Here is a 22,892-nt window from a genome sequence, read left to right on the forward strand (position 1 = left end):
TAGCTGATGCCCGTGACTTCTCTCTCTCTCTCTCTTTGATTTTCCGGGATAAAAAGTAGCCTATGTGTTAATCCAGGGTATAATCTATCTCCATTCCAAATTTCATCCAAATCCGTTCAGCTGTTTTTGCGTGATTGAGTAACAAACATCCAAACATCCATACATGCACACGTCGAGTTCTTGAGAACGGAATTCTTTCTTACGCGTTCTATGATTTAAAATATTCTTTGGACAAACACATCCGAAATGTTATTGTTTATACACTAAGTGTGTAGAAGGCGCTATCATGAACAGGCGTTTTGACCGCTACCGACGCTTTTTACGATATCTCAAAACTCTTCAACCTTTTACGTTTATTTATCCCTCATTTGTGTACAGACAAACGTCTAAATCCAAGAGGCATTTATCCCAGACAGTTACGAGCGCCGCGATAAAGCCTATCGAGATGGTTCTATGGAGTAGCAAACCCATACATGAGGCGTTAAGAAAACGTTTCAACCTATTGATTCAATCAATTAAACTGCGAAATGTCCATTAATAGTTATATAGACATACTAGCTGATGCCCGCGGGGACTCTTTGATTTTCCGGGATAAAAAGTAGCCTATGTGTTAATCCAGGGTATAATCTATCTCCATTCCAAATTTCATCCAAATCCGTTCAGCCGTTTTTGCGTGATTGAGTAACAAACATCCAAACATCCACACTTTCACATTTATAATATTAGTAGGATATTAGGATTAGGATTATTTAAGTGAGCATATTACTCTTGCTATATTTCCGTATGCATTGCGTCTATGTGGGGTACACCAAGTATTTATCGTCCAATTCGTATGAGGCTTGAATACTTGATCACTTAAACTTGCCGGGATGTCAGTTTGCATGGCACACTTACACAGACGGTATTACTTGATGATGTGTGAGGATGAAGACCTCATGAGGTGGTGACCTCGCACTGGAAAGTGCAGCTTGGGTAGTCATTAAGTGGACAAATGATATAAAACTAGTCGCAGGGAACCGCTGGATTCGTGTGTGGAATGTCCAGCGGTGGACCTCTACACATGAATCCTTCCACATTTTATGTGTTCAGGGACATATTTTATAGGTTGATGATGATGACGACGCTGCGTAGGGCCCATTATGATAGAGATTGATAAACAGCGAGGGTCTAGCGCCAATTACTGAATGATAAAAATCATGACTGATGTATGACCAGACATTTGGGACATTGCACGCTCTAACAACATGTACCTACATCTCAATGCCTCTGGTGATAAAACCCGTATTTTGTCGCGGCATTTTGGCAGTCGCGTCACTTTATCGCGGATTTTTTTTCCTTGCACTGCGATCATTTGCATTATCGCGTCGTTTCTCAGAAACTGCATTTTGGTTAAGAGGTAAAAATAAATCGTTTTAGCGCTAAGCATACGATAAGGATTCATACATTTTAATTTTATGGCTTTGGTTTCTTTCTGACGAATTTGTCGAAAAGAATAGGTATATTGACCTCCTTAGATTGGCCTCTTTCATACCTATTCTGTAAAAAACCTGATAGGGCTAAAATAAACGATGCTGTAATGTGATGCGACTAGCTATCATATTATCATCATACCGTTTGCAGGTACTTTAAATTTTAGTTTATTTTTACATATCAAACGAATTTTTCCACGTTTTACGATTTTTTTAAAAATTCTGTGGAAACTCTTTGATTTTCCGGTATAAGAAGCTCATGTCACTCGCCATGCAAAAAATCACGTCGATCTGTTGCTTCGTTGCGCCGTGATTGAAGGTCAAATAAACAAGTACACTTTCGTACAAATTATATGGGTATTGATTTAGAACCAATAAACTAAACAAAAAAAAACTTTGGCGTTATTATGAAGAAACAATTTTGGTCTACTTATAAGTAAACTAGCTGACCCGCCCCGGCTTCGCTCGGGTGGAATTTAGAAAATCGAAGTGGGGTTAAATTTCCAAAAATCCTGAAATAGATATTTTCATATGTTGCCGAAAACTCAAATACCAATTTTCATGCAAATAACTTGAAAAATGACGGACTCTCATACAAATTTTCATCCCCTATTTAACCCCCTTGGTATAGAATTTCCAAAAATCGAGAAACATGTATTTTTTTTATTTTTAACCGATAGCTTAAATACCAATTTTCATCGATGTAACTTCAAAAATGACGGAGTTTCATACAAATTTCCATCCCCCATTTAACCCACTTAGGGGTGGAATTTCACAAAATCCTTTCTTAGTGGATACCTACTCTTTACAAAGAACACACCCTCCAAATTTCATGTCTCTAGAACCAGCGGTTTAGGCTGTGCGTTGATATATATGTCAGTCAGTCAGTCAGTCAGTCAGTCAGGACTTTGAATTTTATATAATAAAATATAGATTGTAGTAATGTTTCTAACTTCCGAACCCGTAACTTTTCGGCACGGGCCAAACTACAAGTAGATAATTATTTTAAGTGTCAATAAATAATAAAGATGGCCGCGCGCCGCTGAGTGCTCGTCCATCTCTCTTATCTCAATTCTTAATGCGCCTCTTTGCCGGTCATTCTTTTTTTGGAAATTTTTATTTTCCTTTTTTCCCCACGTCATCCATCGGAGAGTTTAAGTTTTATGTTGACACCATGAAGGCTTTATGTTTTAATCTGAACTTAAAGTCCGTTTAATCTTAATCGGTAGTATTACAAGGTTATATCGACGCCTGTTTTACATTTTTATCTAGTTTATGGTTACTTTAGTAGTTAAATGTGATCTATGATCTTTTATTTATTCTAATAAGTATAATTTTATAATTTCTAAATTTCTGTTCTAGTCTGGTGGGAGGCTTCGGCCGTGGCTAGTTACCACCCTACCGACAAAGCTGTGCCGCCAAGTGGTACGATGCCGTGTAGAAACCAAAGGGGCATGAGATTAATAAAAACCGCCATACCCCTTCCAGCTTAGCCCGCTTCCATCTTAGTCTGCATCACCACTTACCACAAGGTGATATTGCAGTCTAGGGCCAACTTCTATCTGGATATACGGTGTGTAACCAGAACGCGCTGGCAAAAAGAAAGACAGGTGATAGCATTGATGATTACTGACATGATACATGACATGAGTCAATGCCGCGTCATAGGCGGAGCATTGGCCCGAGTTTTGCACGCTATACATTGCGGGTTTGAAAAATACTAAATCACTAAAACTACAACTATGAGGCAAATGGTTATTGGTAAGTATTGGATTGTGTTTAGGTAGTGTAACAATAACGCTAAGTTTTTGGTAGCGTTCTTGTAACAACCTGTATAAAAACTAAATCCGAAACAAGAGCGATTTGAGGCATTTAGGCAGCACACAAAGTTGTAGCGATAAATCAAAAGTGCAACAACATTTTGTTGCGTTTCCGAACGCGCCGGAGTCCAGACTCCGGACCATCGATCACGGCGCATGCGCGTTTCGAGTTTGAATAAATTTATGTTACGTAATTGCGGCGCGGAGCGTGCCCGCTGCCACGGACAGACAGTGATCATGATCATTGGCATCGCAATGATTCATTGTGATCATTGGGATTATGTTGTTGTTTTATAACTCGCAATGTCTTTATGCCCCATATACCTACATTATACATATTGTCATTGTTCAGTCAGGTACATTGCCAATGCACTTGTCCAACGTCTAGGTACCTATCCAATTCCACAGGGCTACTATAGTCCGCGACAGGTTGAGATGGCAATCGGGGAGGGAACGCCCCGCACAACCCCCGCGCTAACACGATGCGGGCAAGCGTGGGTGACTGCTGGGGGCTGGATTTGGCTGGGAATGGAGCTTATACCCTGACTTAAAACATAGCCTACTTTTTGTCCCAGAAAATTAAGTTCCTATATCTACGGGTATCATCTATAGTAAGCCATAATAAAAAAAAAGAAAACGATGTTAATTAGTAAAGCGACACAGCTAATGAGACCTAAACCACAGACCGAGTTCCATAAAAAAATACCCTAGAAAAACAATGAGATAAAGAGGTTTCTTTTTTCAAAACGCTGCCAAGGCCGCTTTAAGTTCAGTTTGCGGTCGCGCACATCGGCCAAGCTCTAAATTAGTGTAATCTTCCCAGCACTCAAGGTCGCCACATTATGTGCATATCTACTCGTACAGTACCATTGCCTACATTATGACAAATACGAATAGATATTTTACTCGTACCTATAGAAATTCAAGTAGGTTCTTCCTATAGTACGCGACAGGTTGAGATGGCAATCGGAGTATGAGACAGGGGGGCGCCCCACACACTCGCACGTCACCCGCGCTATCCCGCGTTAGCGCAGGGGCTATGTGTATGTAAAAAGCATAACGCAAATCAGGCGAAAATTATTCGACAAATCGATGTTCAAAATATAGGTACCTAGGTCCTAGGTAGGTGTATGTAAAATCAAGTTTCTTCAAAGTCTGTTTAGATTTGCCTAACCTAACGGTATTAGAAGATAAATCCTGAAAGTGCCTATGCTATGAAGATGTTGCCTTAATATGCCCATAGGCAAAATAGAGCATGAAGTTGTTTAGTGGCTTTATTTGGACGACAGGGCGAGATGCTATGCAGCGTCGGGCCCCCATCCGTGACATCGATAATAACTGCGCCCTGACCCCCTTGGAGAGGTACATTCGCGTGATCCATACTTCCATACTAATATTCTAATAGAAAAAGTGTCCGTCTGTCAAACAAATATCCTTGTCCGTCTCCAGGATTCAAGCTACTTCTGTGTAAAAATATTTGTCATTTACGCTTTGTAAAGTCATCAATTGCTTTCCGTACAGCGTGAAGTTAATAATTAATTATGTTTAAACAAACGAAAATTCCATTTTTTTTTAAATATTTATCTTTAATAATGAATTCTAGGTCCATAAACTACCGCTATACAAAAAAATCACATCATTTTATTACTACAGTCCAAGACCCTACTGTAAGAAACAAGGTGATGTGCGTGGATTTAGACTTTTAAATATCTCGTGGGAACTCGTCTATTGTTCGGGATATAAAGTAGCCAATGATACACTCCAGGTCTTTAACTATCTTCGTACAAAACGTCACGTCGACCACGTTGATCCGCCGTTCCATTGCAGCGTGATTGAAGGACAAATCATCAAACAAACACGTCGTTTTCGCATTTAATAATGATAAGATTAGACTTTGAAATCCAATTCCCAAAATATAGTGTGCTCCAGCCAGCGGGGCAACCCAAGGGTCGATCATGTGGGGTCAATATCCATGTTGATTGTGAGAGAAAACCTGGGTTGTCCAGCATTATTCCCCCATTACACTTAGCTTAGTTGTAACTTGAGGGTAATTTATAAAATAGTGTAAAGCATTTGTTCACACGTCAGTCTCGCGCCATCAAGCACGTACCGGGCAGGTGTGTAATGCGTTATGCGCCCGCGTCTGTTGATCTTACACATTTAACAGGCATAGAGCAACGCGGTCACCTCGCCGAACGCCGCTCTAACACGACTGAAGAGCGTTTCATGTAGGGAGTTCTGTAATTTTGCGGTCGAACGAAAATGTAACTTAAACACCACGTCGCTTAGTTGCTAATGCAGGCAAAAACTCACCTAGAGATTTTGGGTAAAATTTTTAAAATCCTAGGCAGGTAGGCAAATTGTTGTACATTGACCTCATAAATTCTTAAGAAAAATCTGAGGAAATCTGCTTATTAGGAGAAATACTGAATATCGTGTATATGTCACTGACAATCTGTATACTCTGGTATTGCATTCAGGCACCCAACACCTCATAGCCGAAAAAACAGATATTTTGTAGCTCTCTGAGTGAGCTCACAAAAATAGCAAAGTGGGTTGTATGTTACGTATAATATATATAGTAGGTATACGATAGCTTAGAGTACACTGTCGCATTAGGACTCCCTGTAACGACAGTGTACTGTGTATGTAGATAATGATAAAATTAATGAAATGAAAAGATTATTTGCGAAAACTTCAATCTCATTAGGTATATTTTTCTGACCGAGCGAGCTTGTACTTTGGCAGATGCGAACGATACCTATAGCGAGTCCCCCTCGAACAGTCCCGTCGCTCAACGCTCAACAGGTGATGAGATGACGGCATCGGCTCTAATAACACTGTAATTACTCGCTAATAGCGACTGCTTATCGAATAACTGTTTACATAACAAAATTACAGGTTTCTAATTGTGATTAGATCCTCGCTTCAGACAGTTGGCTGTCATTTTTTTATGATTCCGGATTTGATCGCAATCATACCTGGTGGAAAGTGATAGGTAGGTATCGTATCTACTTACCTAATCTACCATATCTTGTTTGCCGAAATATTATACCTATTTAAGTAGAAAAACTTGGGACCTCTGAACTTTAAGGCTTTGGTCAAAGTATATTTAGCTACCTACTTTACTCTTTAGGCGAATCCTGCCCGAAATATGCGACGCGAAAAAGCGCGAATGAGGTATGCGACTCCACGCCAGATAGAACTCGTTCATACAATTTCTGTGACAAAATCAATGTGAGTAGGGTACCTACCTATATCGTTTTCTGCCACCCGCACGGAATTCGCCACAATTTGACCCAACAGTAGTCATGTTTAAGAAAATATTATCATCTTTTTAAAATTTAAGGTTCGGCCGTGGGTCTTATCTGAAACATTTTAACAGCAAAACCTTAACACCAAGCGATTGAACAATTTTTTTTGGACATAAATTCAGACTAGAGGGTTTAAAAATCGTTAATGAATAGGTAGGTACTCGTGATAAGTCATAAACAAGATAAATTGCATTTAGAAACATGTATAAAGATTTTTTTGTACGTCGGTATTCTGCCTATTTATGTTGAGCCTGTTACCTCTGCATTAACCATGCAATACCTATGTTGCAATTGTAACTCTCGCGGTCGGTGGCGCCAAAGCTCATATTATAATGACAGAGGCGCACTCGGCGACTTTACCCCCTTTCATTTGCGCACATTCAGCTGCTATTGTACATAATTAGAGGTCTTTGTTAACACCCGCTTCTACTTCTATACAGTGTCTTTGATATGCCGAATGGAAACACTATTTTAAATGCAAGTGTGTTTTGTTGGTTTGTCCATCAATCACGTCCCAACAGAGCAACGGGTTTACGTGGTTTTTTGCATGGGTATAGTTGAAGATCTGGGGAGTGACATAGACAGATAATGGGGCCGATTCTCTTGTACACAATCTCTAAACTAAATTAACATGTCTAAGTCTAGTGCTATCCTTTTCCGCAGGCAACATTATGAAAGGGATAGCAATAGATTGCCATGCCAGATTGACATGCCATTTTAGTTTAGTTTAGAGATTGTGTACAACGGAATTAGCCACATTGCTTGCATCCCGGGGAAAGACATAGGCTACTTTTTATCCCAGAAAATCAAAGAGTTCTTATGGGATTTTCAAAACCTTTAATCCACGCGGACAAAGTCACGGGAATCAGCTAGTCTTATTTAAGGTTGATACATAAATAAAAAAGATCCGTATGAGAAAGTGTGTCTGTCTGCCAGTCTATCTGTTACCTTTTCACGGTCCATCTGCTTAACCGATTTTGCGAAAGGCACAGAGACAGCTTGCATCCCGGATGGAGACGGACGTCTACTTTTCATTCCAGAAAATCAAAGTTCAAAAATCAGAATCGGTAATCAGATTTTCAAAATCTAAATCCACGCGGACGAAGTCTTGTACATAATAATTATGTATAGAGAAGACGATGTCATATTGATAAATAAAGAAATAAGTGGGTACTTAAATAAAAACTCATTTTTCTTCACTTTTCTGAAGTCCTATAATCACATGAGAGCAGAGGCAAATATTACCTACAAGTTGATGCCCGCAACTTCGTACGCGTGGATTTAGGGTTTAAAAAATGTCGTGGGAACTCTTTGACTTTCCGGTATAAAAAGTAGCCTAGGTATGTCACTCTCCAGGTCTTAAACTATACCCATGCAAAGAATCACGCCGATCCGTTGCTCTGTTGCAACGTGATTGAAGGACAAACTAACAAACCAAGAAACAATCACACTTTCGCATTTATAATATGGGTAGTGATTTTTCAAAACAGCTGAAACGCGAATAGAATTACTAATTAGCATGATTAGAATTAAAGTTCAGTAATTTTAACTTCTCCTAAGATCCCTATGTAAGTACGTGGCAATACCGACAGTAAAAAAGTATTTTAGCGTTTAAACTATCGCGAGTGATTTCCATATACTTATCTCACACCCGGCTTTACCTACTCACGTGTTTTAGTCGACGTTATAGCCAGACTAATTTCTAGCCCGGTTAGTTCTAGTTAGTTTTAGTAAAAAAGTAATAGATAGATAAGTAGTTGGTATTGCTTTAATGTTTAATTTTTGTTTCAGGAATCAAAAAACCCCGTGGAGGAGAAACCAAGTAGTGAAAAGAGCTACGTGGTGGGAGCATGGCCCGCCAGCACTCCGGGGCACACTGGCTACCTCACTGTCGCCACTCTGCCACCAAGTTTTAGGCGAAGTGAGTTTACTCTTTCTTTACCTTTTACCACGAAACCGCTATCTCTTTCTAAAGGTCGATGTACAATATTTTCTAGCTCGTGGGTGTACTTAGTAGTAGTCAGTCGTTAATAATTTATTTAAATTTGAAATCAATATGAAGTTGTATAAACTGTAGCGACTAGCGAGATAGAAATAAAAATGTTTTTTTTTAATATTGCAGGGAAAATAAAACCGACAAAAGCGGAAAATACTAAAGAAACCCGAAATGGAGAAGGCATGAAGAGTAATTCAGAAGAGACAATGGCCCCGATTCTCTAGTCTCTCTCTAAACTAAATTTAGAGTATCTGCATCCTTTTCTTTTTGCTAATGCTAAAAAAGGAACAGAACATGACTTTCACATTTAAAGACTCTAAATTTTAGTGCACAATACAAATTTAAACAGTAGGTTCGGGAGTGCGTGCTAAAATCACGGGTTTTACCATCTAAAAATTTAATTTAAAACTGTCAAACTGTGTCTGTCCTTTTCATATTACATTAGTAAGAAGAGCATGCGAATACTCTAATATTAGGTTGTGCTCAGAATTAGCCCCAATGGCAGTAGACGATAACAACTTGTAAATAATAATAATTATTATTGTATCATTGAAATAAATTTTTACAACGAATAATTCTTTATTTTTCTCATTAAAAATTTATTTACCATAATATAGAAGGGTAACCCACGCTGGTTTGCTACTGTGCACGAATCTCCTTTTTAAGTGAGAAAGGTGTAGGGTATATAGTAGATAATCTATGGTGTAGGGTTTAGGACATAGTCTGCCATGCTGGTCTAGTGCGAATTGGTAAAGTTTACACACCTATGAGAACATTATGGAGAACTCTCAGCTATGCAGGTGTTTTCCTTCACCGTTAAAGCAAGTCACAGAGAATTCAACCTCAAGAGTACGCATATACAAGGCATCAAAACAACCCGTAAAATGTTGGCGAGGGACAGGGGAGAATGCTGTTGTGATTGGTGGACTCTTGACACGTAATCAAGGCCATGTGCGGAATGAGGGTACCGAACGGGCGTGGGCCAACTTTTATGCTAAGCAACTGCCTAAGCTTGGCGATCGGGGGTGTCCAGCCAGTCGTCTATAGGTGGTGGTCTGTGAAGGAAGTGATATTAAATTCTTAGACGCACATTCGAAAGGTTAGAGCTTCGTGTCTGGGATCGAATCGCCGAATACCAACCACTATCGAACCACTACGCCATCACAGCTATCAAAGTAGGTAAAGTAAGTAAATAAAACAAACATGGATTTAGTAACACTTATTTTGTTATTAAATATTGTCTTAAATTAATTTACAATAATATAGTCTGTCTTAAAAATACTAGAATATAATAATATTATAATAGAAGGCCCAATCTAGACAACCGCCTTTAAATTCGTATTTCTAGTTATTATAAATATTATTATGCTTACTATAAGTTATATATTTTTATCAATTTATATAATATTATGTAAAGATGCAACTGATTAAAAACGGTAGTCTGTAAGAAAACTCGGACTTCGTTCGGAACATCATAATATACTACGCTGGTTAGGACTAGTGCACACAGAGTTCGTATTTTGGAATGATTTAATAAAACTATTACAACGAACTTAAAATACAGAATTTTTAATATTAAACTCAAAAAAAAATAGCCTACGGATATTTCCAAGCGCTTTAATGGATTCACTAGTGCTTTTCTCTCTCAACCAATATACAATCACAAAAAGAATTTCATAATGAGTAAATTTTACTCATATAGTTACACCATTTGGATTTTTAAAATTTCATACGTTCGAGAAAATCCGTTTCTCACGCAGATTTTGCTAACTTATACTATTAGGCCACAGTCAAATAAATGCGGAAAATGTCTTCATCTGCAGTGCGAAAACGCAACGTAGTGTGCATTAGCCCTAAATCATTGAAAGTTTAAGGCAGTGGATGAATAATATATATCAATAAACAGTCGTATACAACAACAAAGTTTGGCATTTCACAATTTTAAAATTCTATCACAGTTACCTATTTTTTCTCCTATACAGGATCTCTGTGAAACATCACGTCTGCTACAAACCTTATATTGGGTTGTAGGAGAGGTCAAGTACCTCTATCCTCTGAAAGAAGTTAGTATAGCACTCTCTCTGTAACGTAATCCCATACAAATGATAGAGACAAAAATCTCAGTGGGCCCTAACCATTTTGAGACACCAACCAATCACAAACGAAACTTGAATTTCGAATGTTTTTTTGAAAACATTTTCCAATTGAATTTCGAAAATGTCGAATGTTTTTTGAAAACATGTTTGTGATTGGTTGGTGCCTCAAAAAGGTTAACGCCCGCTGAGATTTTTGTCTCTATCGTTTGTATGAGATTAAGTAACTGAAACAGCGCTATGTTAACTCCTTTCCGCGGATGGGGTATATCAAGTGACCTCTAAATACCTTTGGGCAAAAAATTGATCATTTCTAAGTAAATAATTGTTTCATGTTTTTTAGAAAAGCCGCGGATATGTTATCAAATAATTTAAAAAAAAATGCACATTTCCTTTTCAAGGTATGAAATTATCTGATGAGAAATGGAAATAATGAAATTGGTAGACTTTAGAGGCTCTCATTAAAAATCTTAAAAAAAATTTTTTTTATTTTAGTGCTCAAATAAAATATTTTTGACAAAAGAAAGAATTTGAAGAAATCTTTAATAGTCGCCAAACATCATTGGTTTCACTTCGAATATCTTCAAATAATTTTATTGCGTACATAAATTGTCTAATTAATACAAAATAATATCATATACTTACTTTAGTACTTTTTAACTGAAATCTCCTAAATCTTAGTTTTATCTTAATTCAGGCCATACGGTGAGATTAATCTGGTTTACTTGTTTTTAGACTTGATTTGTCAATGACCAATATCGGTCTAAGTTTATTTTAACATTTACGCTATATAATTTTAAATACATATCAAAAATTGCGTAACCGGCAGGAATCGAACCTGAATCTTCTGGGTTCGCGCCCGATGCCTTGACCACTAGGCCACGGTTTCGCTTACTGCCAGTGACGAAATTTGTGATATGTATGTTCACTCAGTACTGAAGCGACTGTTACTACTTACGCTATACTTTTAGTTAGTTTACCTGAAGTCGCTAAAATCTTATTAGGTTTAGCGAGGCGCTGGTCAGCGCAATTGTATAGTTCACTTCTATTATTTTATCAATGACCAATATCGGTCTAAACTTTGCCAATGATCATTATCAATCTTAACCTTATTTTAACACTTACGCGTATATTATACTTTTAATTCGTTTACCTAAAGTCGCTAAAATTTGTCTTAAGTTCTCTAGTAAGTTTTGCGAGGTGATCGGTCAGCACGGATTTACATACTTCATTTATATTTGCCAATGGACAATGGCACCGATTCCGTTGTCTTTCTCTAAACTAAATTTAGAGTATCTGCATCGTTTTATTTTTAACAATGCTAAAAAGGGACAGAACATGAACTTTACATTTAAAGACTCAAAATTTTAGTGCACCCTGCAAATTTAAACAGTAGGCTCGCGACTGTGCGCTATAATCACGGGTTTTACCATCTAAAAATTAAATTCAAAACTGTCAAACTGCGTCTGTCCTTTTCATATTACATTAGTAAGAAGATCATGCGAATACTCTAAAATTAGGTTGTGTTCAGAATCAGTACCAATATCAGGCTATACTTTGCCAATGACCAATATCGATTTTTTCTGATTTCAACACTTACGCATATTATATTTTTTACACGTTTACCTAAAGTCGCTAAAGTCTGTCTTAAGTTCTATAGCGGGTTTAGCGGGGCGAGTGTCGAAGGCGGGCCGCGTGGACGCTGACCGTCGCGCGTTGCGGTTGGCTTGGTTCGCTTTGACTGCGTTTTCGAGCTTCGTACGCAGTTCCGATGACTGTTGCATCATTGTTTTGAACTCCTGGTGACAATATATTATGTTGGATTATTGATAAAAATATCACTAGGTTCATAGCTCCGCTAGAACAGTTCTTCTCAAATATTACAATGTTAGGCCAGAGATTCACTTTTTTGTGAACCAAGCTCTATTGATTGTGCATGTGACTATGTGATTTCGCATGTGCTATGCGAAATCACATCGCGAGTTCGAGTTAGGGATCTAAGGCTAAGACCTATAGAGCGCACTTTGACTTTGCTGACTTAAGATTGAGTTAAAACGAGACAGATTTATGTGACAGATATAGCTCTGTCTTTGTTTTAAGTGTAAGTAGATTTGAAATTTTCACTTCACAAGTTCAATTTTTCACAAATTCACAAAAAATCTTGTATCTCAAGCAAAGTTCATTCACCCTGCCTCTCTCGGTGTGAGGTCCGCTTAGAGGGAAAGAGTGACACGCACATAATATAACGTTTTTTCCGTCATTTATGGAAACAGGACTATTTTAGGCTCCACCCGCCAACGAATTGACGCTTCGAAGAAGCGGGCTCTTAAGGGCTTCCGAGACGGTCAAGCGGTTGGACATCAAGGAAATTTTTAGGTAACAAAGATATCAACAACATAATATTCACGCGAAAGAAAGACAATAATTTAAACTCACCTGCGGATGCTTAGGGCCGACACGCATTAGCCAGTGTAATGCGAACTCGTGTAGCGTGCGGACGTGCGCGGGCGCGCGAGGGAGCTCCGAAGACTCGCGTAAGTAGGAGATCACTATCGGCACTAGGATCCAGAGCATTTGGATACCTGGTAAATGATAACAGTTTCTGTATTCATCATCATGATCAACCCATAGCCGGCTCACTACAGAGCACGGGTCTCCTCTCAGGATGAAAAGGGTTTTGTCCATAGTCTACTACGTTGGCCATGTGTAGATTGGTAGATTTCACACACCTTTGAGAACATTATGGAGAACTCTCAGACATGCAGGTTTCCTCACGATGTTTTCCTTCACCGTTAAAGCAAGTGATATTTAAGAGCCCAGCGGAGGATGAATTGCCCATACAAACGTAATAACAAAATAATTTGAAATTCAAAAATATCTCCACCGTATTATGCGGTTATTTGGATTCAAATTGTATTTACCTAGGGACCGACGTAAACATATTTTCAAAATACTTTTCTAAAAAAAAATGTAAGCGAATTGCGTTTTGCATATTTTTACGACATAAACGACATGTTTTCTTCCTTCTTGTTTCATATTAAAATCAACGATATCTTAGGTACCAATTATTACATACCACAGCTTATATTGTTAAGTTATAGAATAACAATACGAAGTGATAAACACAACAAGTTTTCATTCATCATTTTTGAAATTCACGGAACTTAGACCAAATGCATTACAAATTTGTAAACGATGTAGTGCTGTCGCATTAAGCATGGTGCCGATGTGTGCTCACCCACACTAACGCGCCGTGTAAATACACGTTGCCGGCGATGGTGTATGTCGTATCGTATTTATAGTAGACATTTGTGGCGGCTTGAGGCACGGTAATATTTACTTGAGGCTAGTTTACTCGTGACGATTAATAATACTATAATTTTATCCAGTTTTGGACACTACCTACTGACCTATGCTACTGACTGGGACACAGAGTAGCTCATGTGATGTGACTGGGATTTAGATTTGTAATTGTAATTTGGAATCAAGTAACCTTCATACATACCTACCGACTTACCCACGACTTTTGCTTTATTTTACGGACATTGATATTTTGTTAACTTGGTTGCTGAAATGGACTCTGAACGAAGGGATGTATCTCACAGTAAGTACCTACCTACCTACCTATCTTACATCATTATCATCATCATCAACAACCGATAGACGTCCACTGCTGGACATAGGTCTCTTGTAGGGACTTCCACACGCCACGGTCTTGCGCCGCCTGAATCCAGCGGATCCCTGCAACTCGCCTGATGTCGTCCGTCCACCTAGTGGGGGGTCTTCCAACGTTGCGCTTTCCGGTGCGAGGTCGCCATTACAGCACCTTGATACCCCAACGTCTTCAACGTATCTTACATAATTTACATAAATTATTTTCATATTTTTAAAGTAGGTACCTATCTAGTACCTAGCTCAAAATACATTGTAAATTGAACTACAAGTACCTATAGTAGTATAGGTGAGGTATGTATGGGTAAGTTTGTTTTGTATTTATCTTTAGATAGCTAGGTACCATAGCTACCTAAGTAAAGTAGGTGCAATGTAGGTAGGTACTACCTGCAGAGACGGCTTTACCTATGGTGCCATGGTACCTACATAATATGGTGCGTAATTCGTGATCGTTTTATAATAGGTACCTACTAAGCCGTGAGGATTCGGGAATTTTTGATGGTGAATTGATATTTTAGGTATCAAGCAACGCCTTTATGACCTACACTCCAAATCCAAACTCCTCTAACCTGATGATGCAGGGTACAGCACTCCTAAACCACAGAGATTCAGGTACTGTTCCTGGTGAAATAATATTGTAAATGCATAGGCTCCGTCATTGAGTTCCGAGTACCAACTCTTCAATCCTGACGCTGCAAGGTACTGAACTCCTAAGCCATGTGGATTTAGAAAGTTTTGCTGGTGAATTGATATTTTACGTAGGTACTACTACCAAGCAAATATTATTACTTACACTAAAAAACTTCAAATAAAAACATATTATTTAAAAAACCGACTTCAAGAACCACTACAAAGTAACAAAATAATTTTTATTTCTACACCTGTATGTATGTTGAAGTCAGGCAACCATAATAAATGAAACTGGAAATCAAAGCGTGAAGCTTGCCCGAGTTCAACATACATACAGGTGTAGAAACAAAATTTTTTTTTACTTTGTAGTGGTTTTGGAAGTCGGGTATTTTAATTTTTTTTTTGAGTTTATTATTTAATTTATTTCTGAGATTTCTTTCTATTATTTAAAAATATAAAAAAATTGCGCTCGCCTCGCTCGCGTTTACGGTTGTTTTTGTGGTGATGATTAATTGTACTTTGTAGCTGGCCTAAAAGGCCGACGCTGGGGATTTTTGGCCACTGGTGAAACTATTACTGTGTGTGTGTACTAAGCTTTAGTACATCGATGGCGCCAGGGTATTGATTGCACACAGGCGTTACTTGCCTACATAGCAATTCTGTAATTTCTTTTCCAACCAAGATTCTAAGTTCACTACAATGTAAACTGCGGTTGCCGAAAAACATCCTTACTAATATTATAAATGCGAAAGTGTGTCTGTCTGTCTGTCTGCTAGATTTGCACGGCTCACCCGTTCAACCGATTTTGATGAAATTTGGTTTATAGATAGCTTGCATCCCGGGGAAGGATATAGGCTACTTTTTATCCCAGAAAATAAAAGAGTTCCCACGGGATTTTAAAAACCTTAATCCACGCGGGCGAAGCCGCGGGCATCCCCTAGTATTTTTATAATTTTCTGTTTGCCCAGGGTCCCCATACGACCGAATTTGTTCGGACATTTATACATTTTAGCTTTTTGCATTTTATATTTTAGCATTATAGCTTTTTGGGTTCGATCCGGATTTTAACTGGACTTTTTTTGGTTTATGCCTATATTTTAGCGGTCAACCCTAATTTGAACCTGCTAACTTGCCAATATTTTAATGGCAGAAGCAATTCACATGGAGTTCTCCTTTGGAAAGGAGGAATCGATCGTAGTTATCGATTTTATAATAATCTGCAATAGTAAATTGTGATACAAGAGTGGAAAGTAGGTTATTGCAAATGAATTGTCATTCAAAAGCCCGACTTTCCACTCTTGTTTCACAATTTACATCTTTTGCAATCTTTAGCATACGCCATGTTTAACAACTGTATTGAAAAAATATTAACAGGACCTCGGAAATCAAGTAAAAGACGCTTATGGCCATCAGTTCCCAGAAAAAGGAGATGGACGAAAAAGTTTAAAGAAAATACGCGTCCTAAGGGGTGAGTAAATGAATATGTAAGTTTATTATACCTACTTAGCTCAAATGTTAAAATATTTTTTTAGATCAAAACAACATACTGAAAATTCGAATGCTACATCAGTGCCACCTCGACGTGAAGGAATACTAATCGAATCAATAATGAATGAGCAGAAAGCCAGTAGGTAGGTAGCAAATCATAATACTAGTATAATATGCATTATATCCTAAGAATAGCGTTATATCATGATGATGTGTTTTAATTAATTAATTAATTTATACTCTATTATAATTATCCAGATCTTCTTCGCTTGAGCCAGGTGGCATTGAAATTACAACAACGGCTGAAATAAATGTACCAGCAAGCGTTGAACCTGTCATTGATCTCGAGTCAGAGCAGTTCATGAACATTGAACAAATCAATCAGTCGTTTAGCAGGTACATAGTCAATTACTTTTAGGCTGATCTCTGCTTTGGATACGTTTTTGCACACGAAGTCAGAAAATATAATATACTATTACGCACAAAATTTCCCAAACATAGAAATACTATTTAGGAACTCGCAGACTGGGCTCGTGCTATCGTGCATGCGCAATATACTTTAATGTTATTATTTTACGTGTTTCACATCTTATTGAAATTTCATTTTTTTTTAAACTAGGTGATACCCGTGGCTGCGCCCCCGTGGATTAAGGTTTTTAAAATCCCGTGGGACTTCTTCAATTTTCCGGGATAAAAAGTAGCCTATATCCTTCCCCGGGATGCAAGCTATCTATAAACCAAATTTCATCAAAATCGGTTGAACGGGTGAGCCGTGCAAATCTAGCAGACAGACAGACAGACACACTTTCGCATTTATAATATTAGTAAGGATGTTTTTCGGCAACCGCAGTTTACATTGTAGTGAACTTAGAATTAGTCCTTCCCCAGGATGCAAGCTATATCTATACCAAATTTCGTCCAAATTGGTTGAACGGATGAGCCGTGAAAAGCTAGCAGACAGACAGACAAACAGACAGACCACACTTTCGCATTTATAATATTAGTATGGATTTACTTATTCTGTGAGTGGAAAATTCTTCATGAGTGTTACAAGGACGGAACAACATACTAATAATTACGATAGACATAAAACGCACCCAGTATGCGCAATATCTGTTTTGGCGATGCATTTATTCCTGTTTTATGCTTGCAGGAATTTAACACCAACAAGCACGACAACTACTGAGTCACTTATAGTAGAAAAAGAAAATAATGAAGTAATCGAAGTTCCAAAGCTAAACGGACGAAGATTGATCGATGTCGCATATTTATTTGAACAATTGTCGTCTATAGATCATAGTCCATTTAATTGTACTTTTAAAGATTTTAAATTTGTAAGCGAGAATCGACAAGGAATGTATGCATGTTTTAAATTTGATTGTCAAATGTGTGGGGAAAAAGTAATTATAAAAAGCGATAGATCCGGGCGTGAAATAAATCAGCATGTTGTTCATGGTATCGTTACTTCTGGTAATGGATTTGCGCAGTTGGATGAATTTTGTGCACACGTTGATATGCCTTGCATGTCCGATAAACTTTTTATTAAAGAAAACATTATCTTTGGCGATATAATTAAAGATATTGCTTTGGAAAGTATGTACCAAGCCGGCAAAGAAGAAAGAGAAATAGCCATCGCTAAAGGTCATGTGGATCCTGACGGAATTCCTTACATTACAGTGGTAGTAGACGGTTCATGGGCCAAACGATCATACAGGACTAATTATAATTCATTATCTGGAGTATCCTGTATAATTGGTTTTGAAACCAAAAAAGTATTATTTTTGGGAATCAGAAATGCATATTGTTGTGTATGTGCTTTAGCCAAAAATAAAAATACCGTCCCGAAAGAACACCGGTGCTTTAAAAACTGGTCAAAAAGCTCAACGGCTATGGAAGCAGATGGCATTGTAGAAGGCTTTAAATGCAGTATAGACATGCATAAAATCAAATATAAAACGCTAATCGGTGATGGTGATAGCAGTGTTACTAGCGCTCTCAACGAATCTTTGCCATATGGTCATTGCACGTCAATAAATAAAATTGAATGCAGCAATCATTTGCTACGAAATTATTGCTCAAAATTAAAAAATTTGACCAAAAAGACCGAAAATAAATTTGGTTTGGTTCCTGTAAGATTACGAAAAACTCTAGATTTAAATATCTTGCGCTTACGAAAGGCCATAAAAGGTGCTGTTGATCACACATCTAAATTACCAAATGTGACAAAAGAGCAAAAATTAAACAATCTAAAACAAGATTTGCTGAATAGTCCGTGTCATGTATTCGGTGATCATGAAAAGTGCAAACCTTATTTTTGCAAAGGAGTAATTGGCGAAAATTTTGTCCCAGAAATGAAGAAATGTGGCTTATGGTACGACCTATTTGCTGCTTTGAGCCTTATTGTGACAAATGTGGAAAGTCTTCTAATGGCTCAAACGAATAATATTGCAGAGCAATTCAATTCGATAATTGCCAAATTCATTGGCGGAAAAAGAGTCAATTATTGTCTACGTGGTTCTTACGAAATGAGGTGCTACGCAGCAGCAGCTAAACAAAATACAGGAAATTTAGTAAAAACGCTGGCAAATGCTACTGAAATTCCTATGAAATACCTAAAGCGAAATGAATGTAAAAATAAAAGGACGGCTGACACAAGTAGAATTACAAAGCGTAGGAAAAGAAATGTCGCTCTCGCAGACGAGCACTACGGAAATATGGAAAAAGAGGCAGATCTCGAGAGCGACATTTTTAATAAAAAAAAAGAAGAGTTTTTGCTGGACTTGACCCAAAGCGCGTCTAATCGTAATAAAATTCAAACCAAGACCATAGGTCAAGGAGCCAACCAAGAATGGCTGAAAGAAAGGAAAATTCGGCTGACTGCATCATTTTTTGGTCAAGTCTGCAAACTCAGACCCGCGACGTCATGTAAAAATGTAGTAAAACAATTGTTATACAATAAATTCAAAGGTAACGATGCGACAAAATACGGGAGCGAAAATGAGCCCGTAGCGGTAAAAGACGCTGAGAAAGTTTTAGGCCTTCAAATCGAGCCATGTGGATTGTTTATCGACGAAAAACGTCCGTATCTCGGAGCAAGTCCAGATGGTTTGGTAGGTGATGACACTATCGTAGAAATTAAGTGTCCTTCGAGTGCATCAAACTTGTCACCAGTGGAAGCAATTGATCAAAAAAAAATTACATTTTGCACAAACGATAGCAATTTGGATAATATTAAATTAAAACGTAACCATAACTACTATTATCAAATTCAAGGGCAACTTCAAATAACGCAACGTAAGTATTGTATATTTATTGTCTGGACACCTCTAGGATTGGTGTATGAAAAAATAGAGAAAAATAATGATTTCTGGAATTCTATTGTCTCGAAACTGGATGAATTTTATTTTAAATGTATCTTGCCTGAGTTAATAGATCCTCGTTTGCCAAGAAATCTACCTATCAGGGACAGATGATGATGAATGATAATGATGATGAAATAATGAGGTCTAAGTTGGAGCGCGCTTGCCTAGAAGATGCCTATTCACTCTTAGGTTAGTCAGCAACTTACGTTGTTTAATTGAGGTTGTTGTTAACATTGATATTCTGATACTTATTCACACATTATTTTTATATTGCAGAAAAGAGCCATTCGATCTATTTATAAGCTCGGGTCTCGCGAATCCCGGCGTGAAAAGTTAAAAGAGATTGGCATACTCACAGTGCCTTCTCAATACATTTGCAATAACGTAATCTTTATTAGGCAGAACATTAATTTTTTTAAGTGCTACACACAATCAACATACCAGAAATTGTCATAAGCTAGTTACAGCGTCATATCGTCTACACAAAGTACATATATCCTTTGTGGGGTCGAGTATACGCTTTTATAACATGATTCTGAAAGAGTTCTAAGATTTGCCGTTGCATAGATTTAAACTCTGTGTCAAACAACATTTGCTAAGTCACATATTATATAGTTGACGAACTTCTAAATGACAAGGTTGCATGGAAACGGTCAGTTTTGCGTCCAGCAGCCCACAAGGTAGTGTAATAATTATATTGGCTCATGTACTGCATATTTGATTAATATTGTAATATTTTGTTTTGTTTCTTTTTAAAAAGAGCAACTACTGAGTTTCTTGCCGGCTCTTCTCAGTAGAAGCCTCTTTCCAAACCGGTGGTAGAGTCTTGACTTATCATAAATGGCACATGATGTCCTATATGACATAAATAAATTTCATTTCATTTTTTAAATGTTTCGAAAAAAAATCAAAGATCAATTGCTTCCACCAGTGACAAGTTTTTATAATAAGCTCCGAGATGTCACGATCTATAGGTCGATCAACAATCGATGCAGGCACAATGCTTATATTTGATGCATGGGAGAACTCACAGAATGCCATTGGAATTTTGTGTGATTTGTCTAATCGTTCGATTGCGTTGAGCACAAGACTTTCTTAGCTAAATTGAGCCGCTATGGAATCAAAAAAAATGCGCTCAGCCTAATAGCGTCTTTGAGTGATCGTAACAAACCGTATGTGTAAATGATGTGAAGTCATCCGGATCAGCCTCACAAATGGGTGTTCCTCAAGGCTCTATCTTAGGTCCCTTCATGTTCTCGGTATATATAAACGATTTACCATATTTCTAATTATTTAAATAATGCCATAACGCAGATCACTTACTGCTTTACTGTTTACTTTTAAATGCAACGAGAACTAAGTGTGTTGAATTCGCACTGCCCAATACCCAAACGACAAATTATACTAATTTAGAGGAGACCACCGTGTTCGTGGGGATAACGTTAGAGGAAAAGCTTCAATGGAACGCCTTTATATCAACACTTGCTGATAAACTCAGCTCTGTTTCTCACGCTGTTGGAAACATTCGATAGGAACTGACGTGGAAATTGCAAAAATTGTATATTTTGCTTATTTTCATTATTGCATTATTATGTCTTACGGAATCTTTTCAAATTTCGAATTACAAAACATAAGGGCAATACGTGTAATTTATAATTTAAGCCCGCGCGATTTCGTACGAGAAAAATTATTCTTACAGTAGCTTCTCAATATATTTACAATAATATAATTTTTGTACCTACGACAAAACATTCTCAGTTACAAAAATCGGTGATTTTCACGACAGGCAAACTAGAAACCGTAATAGGCTCGCAACTCCTACGCTTCGGCTCCGCCTGAGGAAAGTGGAAAAGTCATTTGTGTAAATAAGTGTAATATTTTATAATAAAACTAGCTGATTCCCGCGACTTCGTCCGCGTGGAATTAGAGTTTTAAAAATTATTGATCATAGTGTGCCCTCCAAAAAAATTTTCTAAATATCTTCTATGTACAGAATTTGACCTGTTACAGTTTTATTATAAGTATAATATAGATTCCACAGTCAATTTTAGACTTGCCTTTACACAAAAAGCATATTATACAATCTAAGATTATGTAAATGTTAAAAAAGCATGGATTTGCCTCGCTCCAGCAATGCGCACGGCTGCAATTGCTCGTACAGTATGGCATAATATTATTGTAAAAAAGATGCCCGCGACTTCGTTCGCGTCGATACAGGGTTTCTTAAAAATCCCGTGGGAACTCTTTGATTTTCCGGGATAAAAGTAGCCTATGTGTTAATCCGGAGTATAATCTAAGCACATTCCAAATTTCAGCCAAATCCGTTCAGTAGTTTTTGCGTGAAAGAGTAACAAACATACAAACATATACACACACATACACAAACTTTCGCTTTTATAATATTAGTGTGATTGAACCCTTGAAAAGAGCAACCGCCGAATTTCTTGCTGGTTCTTCTTGGTAGGAACGGCACACCGAACGAGTGGTAAATTATTTGGACGATTCAAAGAACTTGTAAAAGTTTACTTGAATAAAAATATATCCTATTCCCACAACAAGTTCAAAGTTTTCATACAACGTAAACTTATTGAAAAATCCTACTACTTACAACGTAAAGGATTATTTAAATGATAAGAAAGCTTGGGAATGAGTTTTAAAGCTTTGATAGTTCTAATAAGTTTAATTTATAAAGTAGTGATAATATTATACAAAATACCCGGCTGAGTTTGTTGTAGGCTCTTCTCAGACCTGTGCACGTTTGGAACTCTTGTAGCTTTAGTTTTATGTTTACGTAATTAATTATATCATTGATCACCATTACATTATCTTACAAATCCAACAAAATATATTGACAATGTAAAAGTGTATAATAGTACTTATCTACTCTGAATAAATTATTTGAATTTGACTTTGTTTGTTTAGTGTCGATGTAGGCCCCCTACATTGTGTATTTTCATTACCTACCATTATTGTCGAATACTGTTCAGCCGATATGGTCACCCTACATGACTACTAAAATCGCGAATAGATTTTGAAGTAGTAAGTAAA

At 37.5% G+C, this 22,892-nt stretch overlaps 3 protein-coding genes across 6 annotated transcripts in view; 2 read left to right on the top strand and 1 right to left on the bottom strand.

Moving 5' to 3' along the window:
• The window catches only part of Trmt61 (tRNA methyltransferase 61), a 79,146-nt gene extending 69,966 nt beyond the window's left edge, over window positions 1-9,180 (top strand). Inside the window, exons 6-8 of the mRNA XM_034980326.2 lie at window positions 8,395-8,524; window positions 8,726-8,817; window positions 9,110-9,180. Of these exons, the coding sequence (XP_034836217.2) occupies window positions 8,395-8,524; window positions 8,726-8,817; window positions 9,110-9,124 (237 nt within the window). The 3' untranslated portion in view covers window positions 9,125-9,180. The remainder of the gene's footprint in view (window positions 1-8,394; window positions 8,525-8,725; window positions 8,818-9,109) is intronic.
• Window positions 9,181-9,805: 625 nt separating this feature from the next.
• LOC117992375 (HEAT repeat-containing protein 5B) overlaps window positions 9,806-22,892 on the bottom strand; it is a 47,463-nt gene continuing 34,376 nt past the window's right edge. For all 3 annotated transcript variants that reach the window (XM_069505866.1, XM_069505865.1, XM_069505864.1), the window contains 2 exons: window positions 13,129-13,274; window positions 9,806-12,491 (listed from right to left, as the gene is read on the bottom strand). In XM_069505866.1, the coding sequence (XP_069361967.1) occupies window positions 12,315-12,491; window positions 13,129-13,274 (323 nt within the window). In that variant the 3' untranslated portion in view covers window positions 9,806-12,314. The remainder of the gene's footprint in view (window positions 12,492-13,128; window positions 13,275-22,892) is intronic.
• LOC138403846 (uncharacterized) lies at window positions 13,523-22,752 on the top strand. Of its 2 annotated transcripts, XM_069505893.1 has the most exons (5): window positions 13,523-14,296; window positions 16,369-16,462; window positions 16,527-16,625; window positions 16,741-16,878; window positions 17,636-22,752. In XM_069505893.1, the coding sequence occupies exons 1-5, from the start codon at window positions 14,266-14,268 to the stop codon at window positions 19,953-19,955; spliced, it is 2,682 nt and encodes an 893-aa protein (XP_069361994.1). In that variant the 5' UTR covers window positions 13,523-14,265; the 3' UTR covers window positions 19,956-22,752. The 2 variants fall into 2 exon arrangements, with proteins under 2 accessions (XP_069361994.1, XP_069361993.1); XM_069505892.1 differs by having other exon boundaries at window positions 13,523-16,462.

This window comes from Maniola hyperantus, chromosome 21 (genome assembly GCF_902806685.2).
Source record: "Maniola hyperantus chromosome 21, iAphHyp1.2, whole genome shotgun sequence".
Taxonomy (NCBI): Eukaryota; Metazoa; Arthropoda; class Insecta; order Lepidoptera; family Nymphalidae; genus Maniola; species Maniola hyperantus.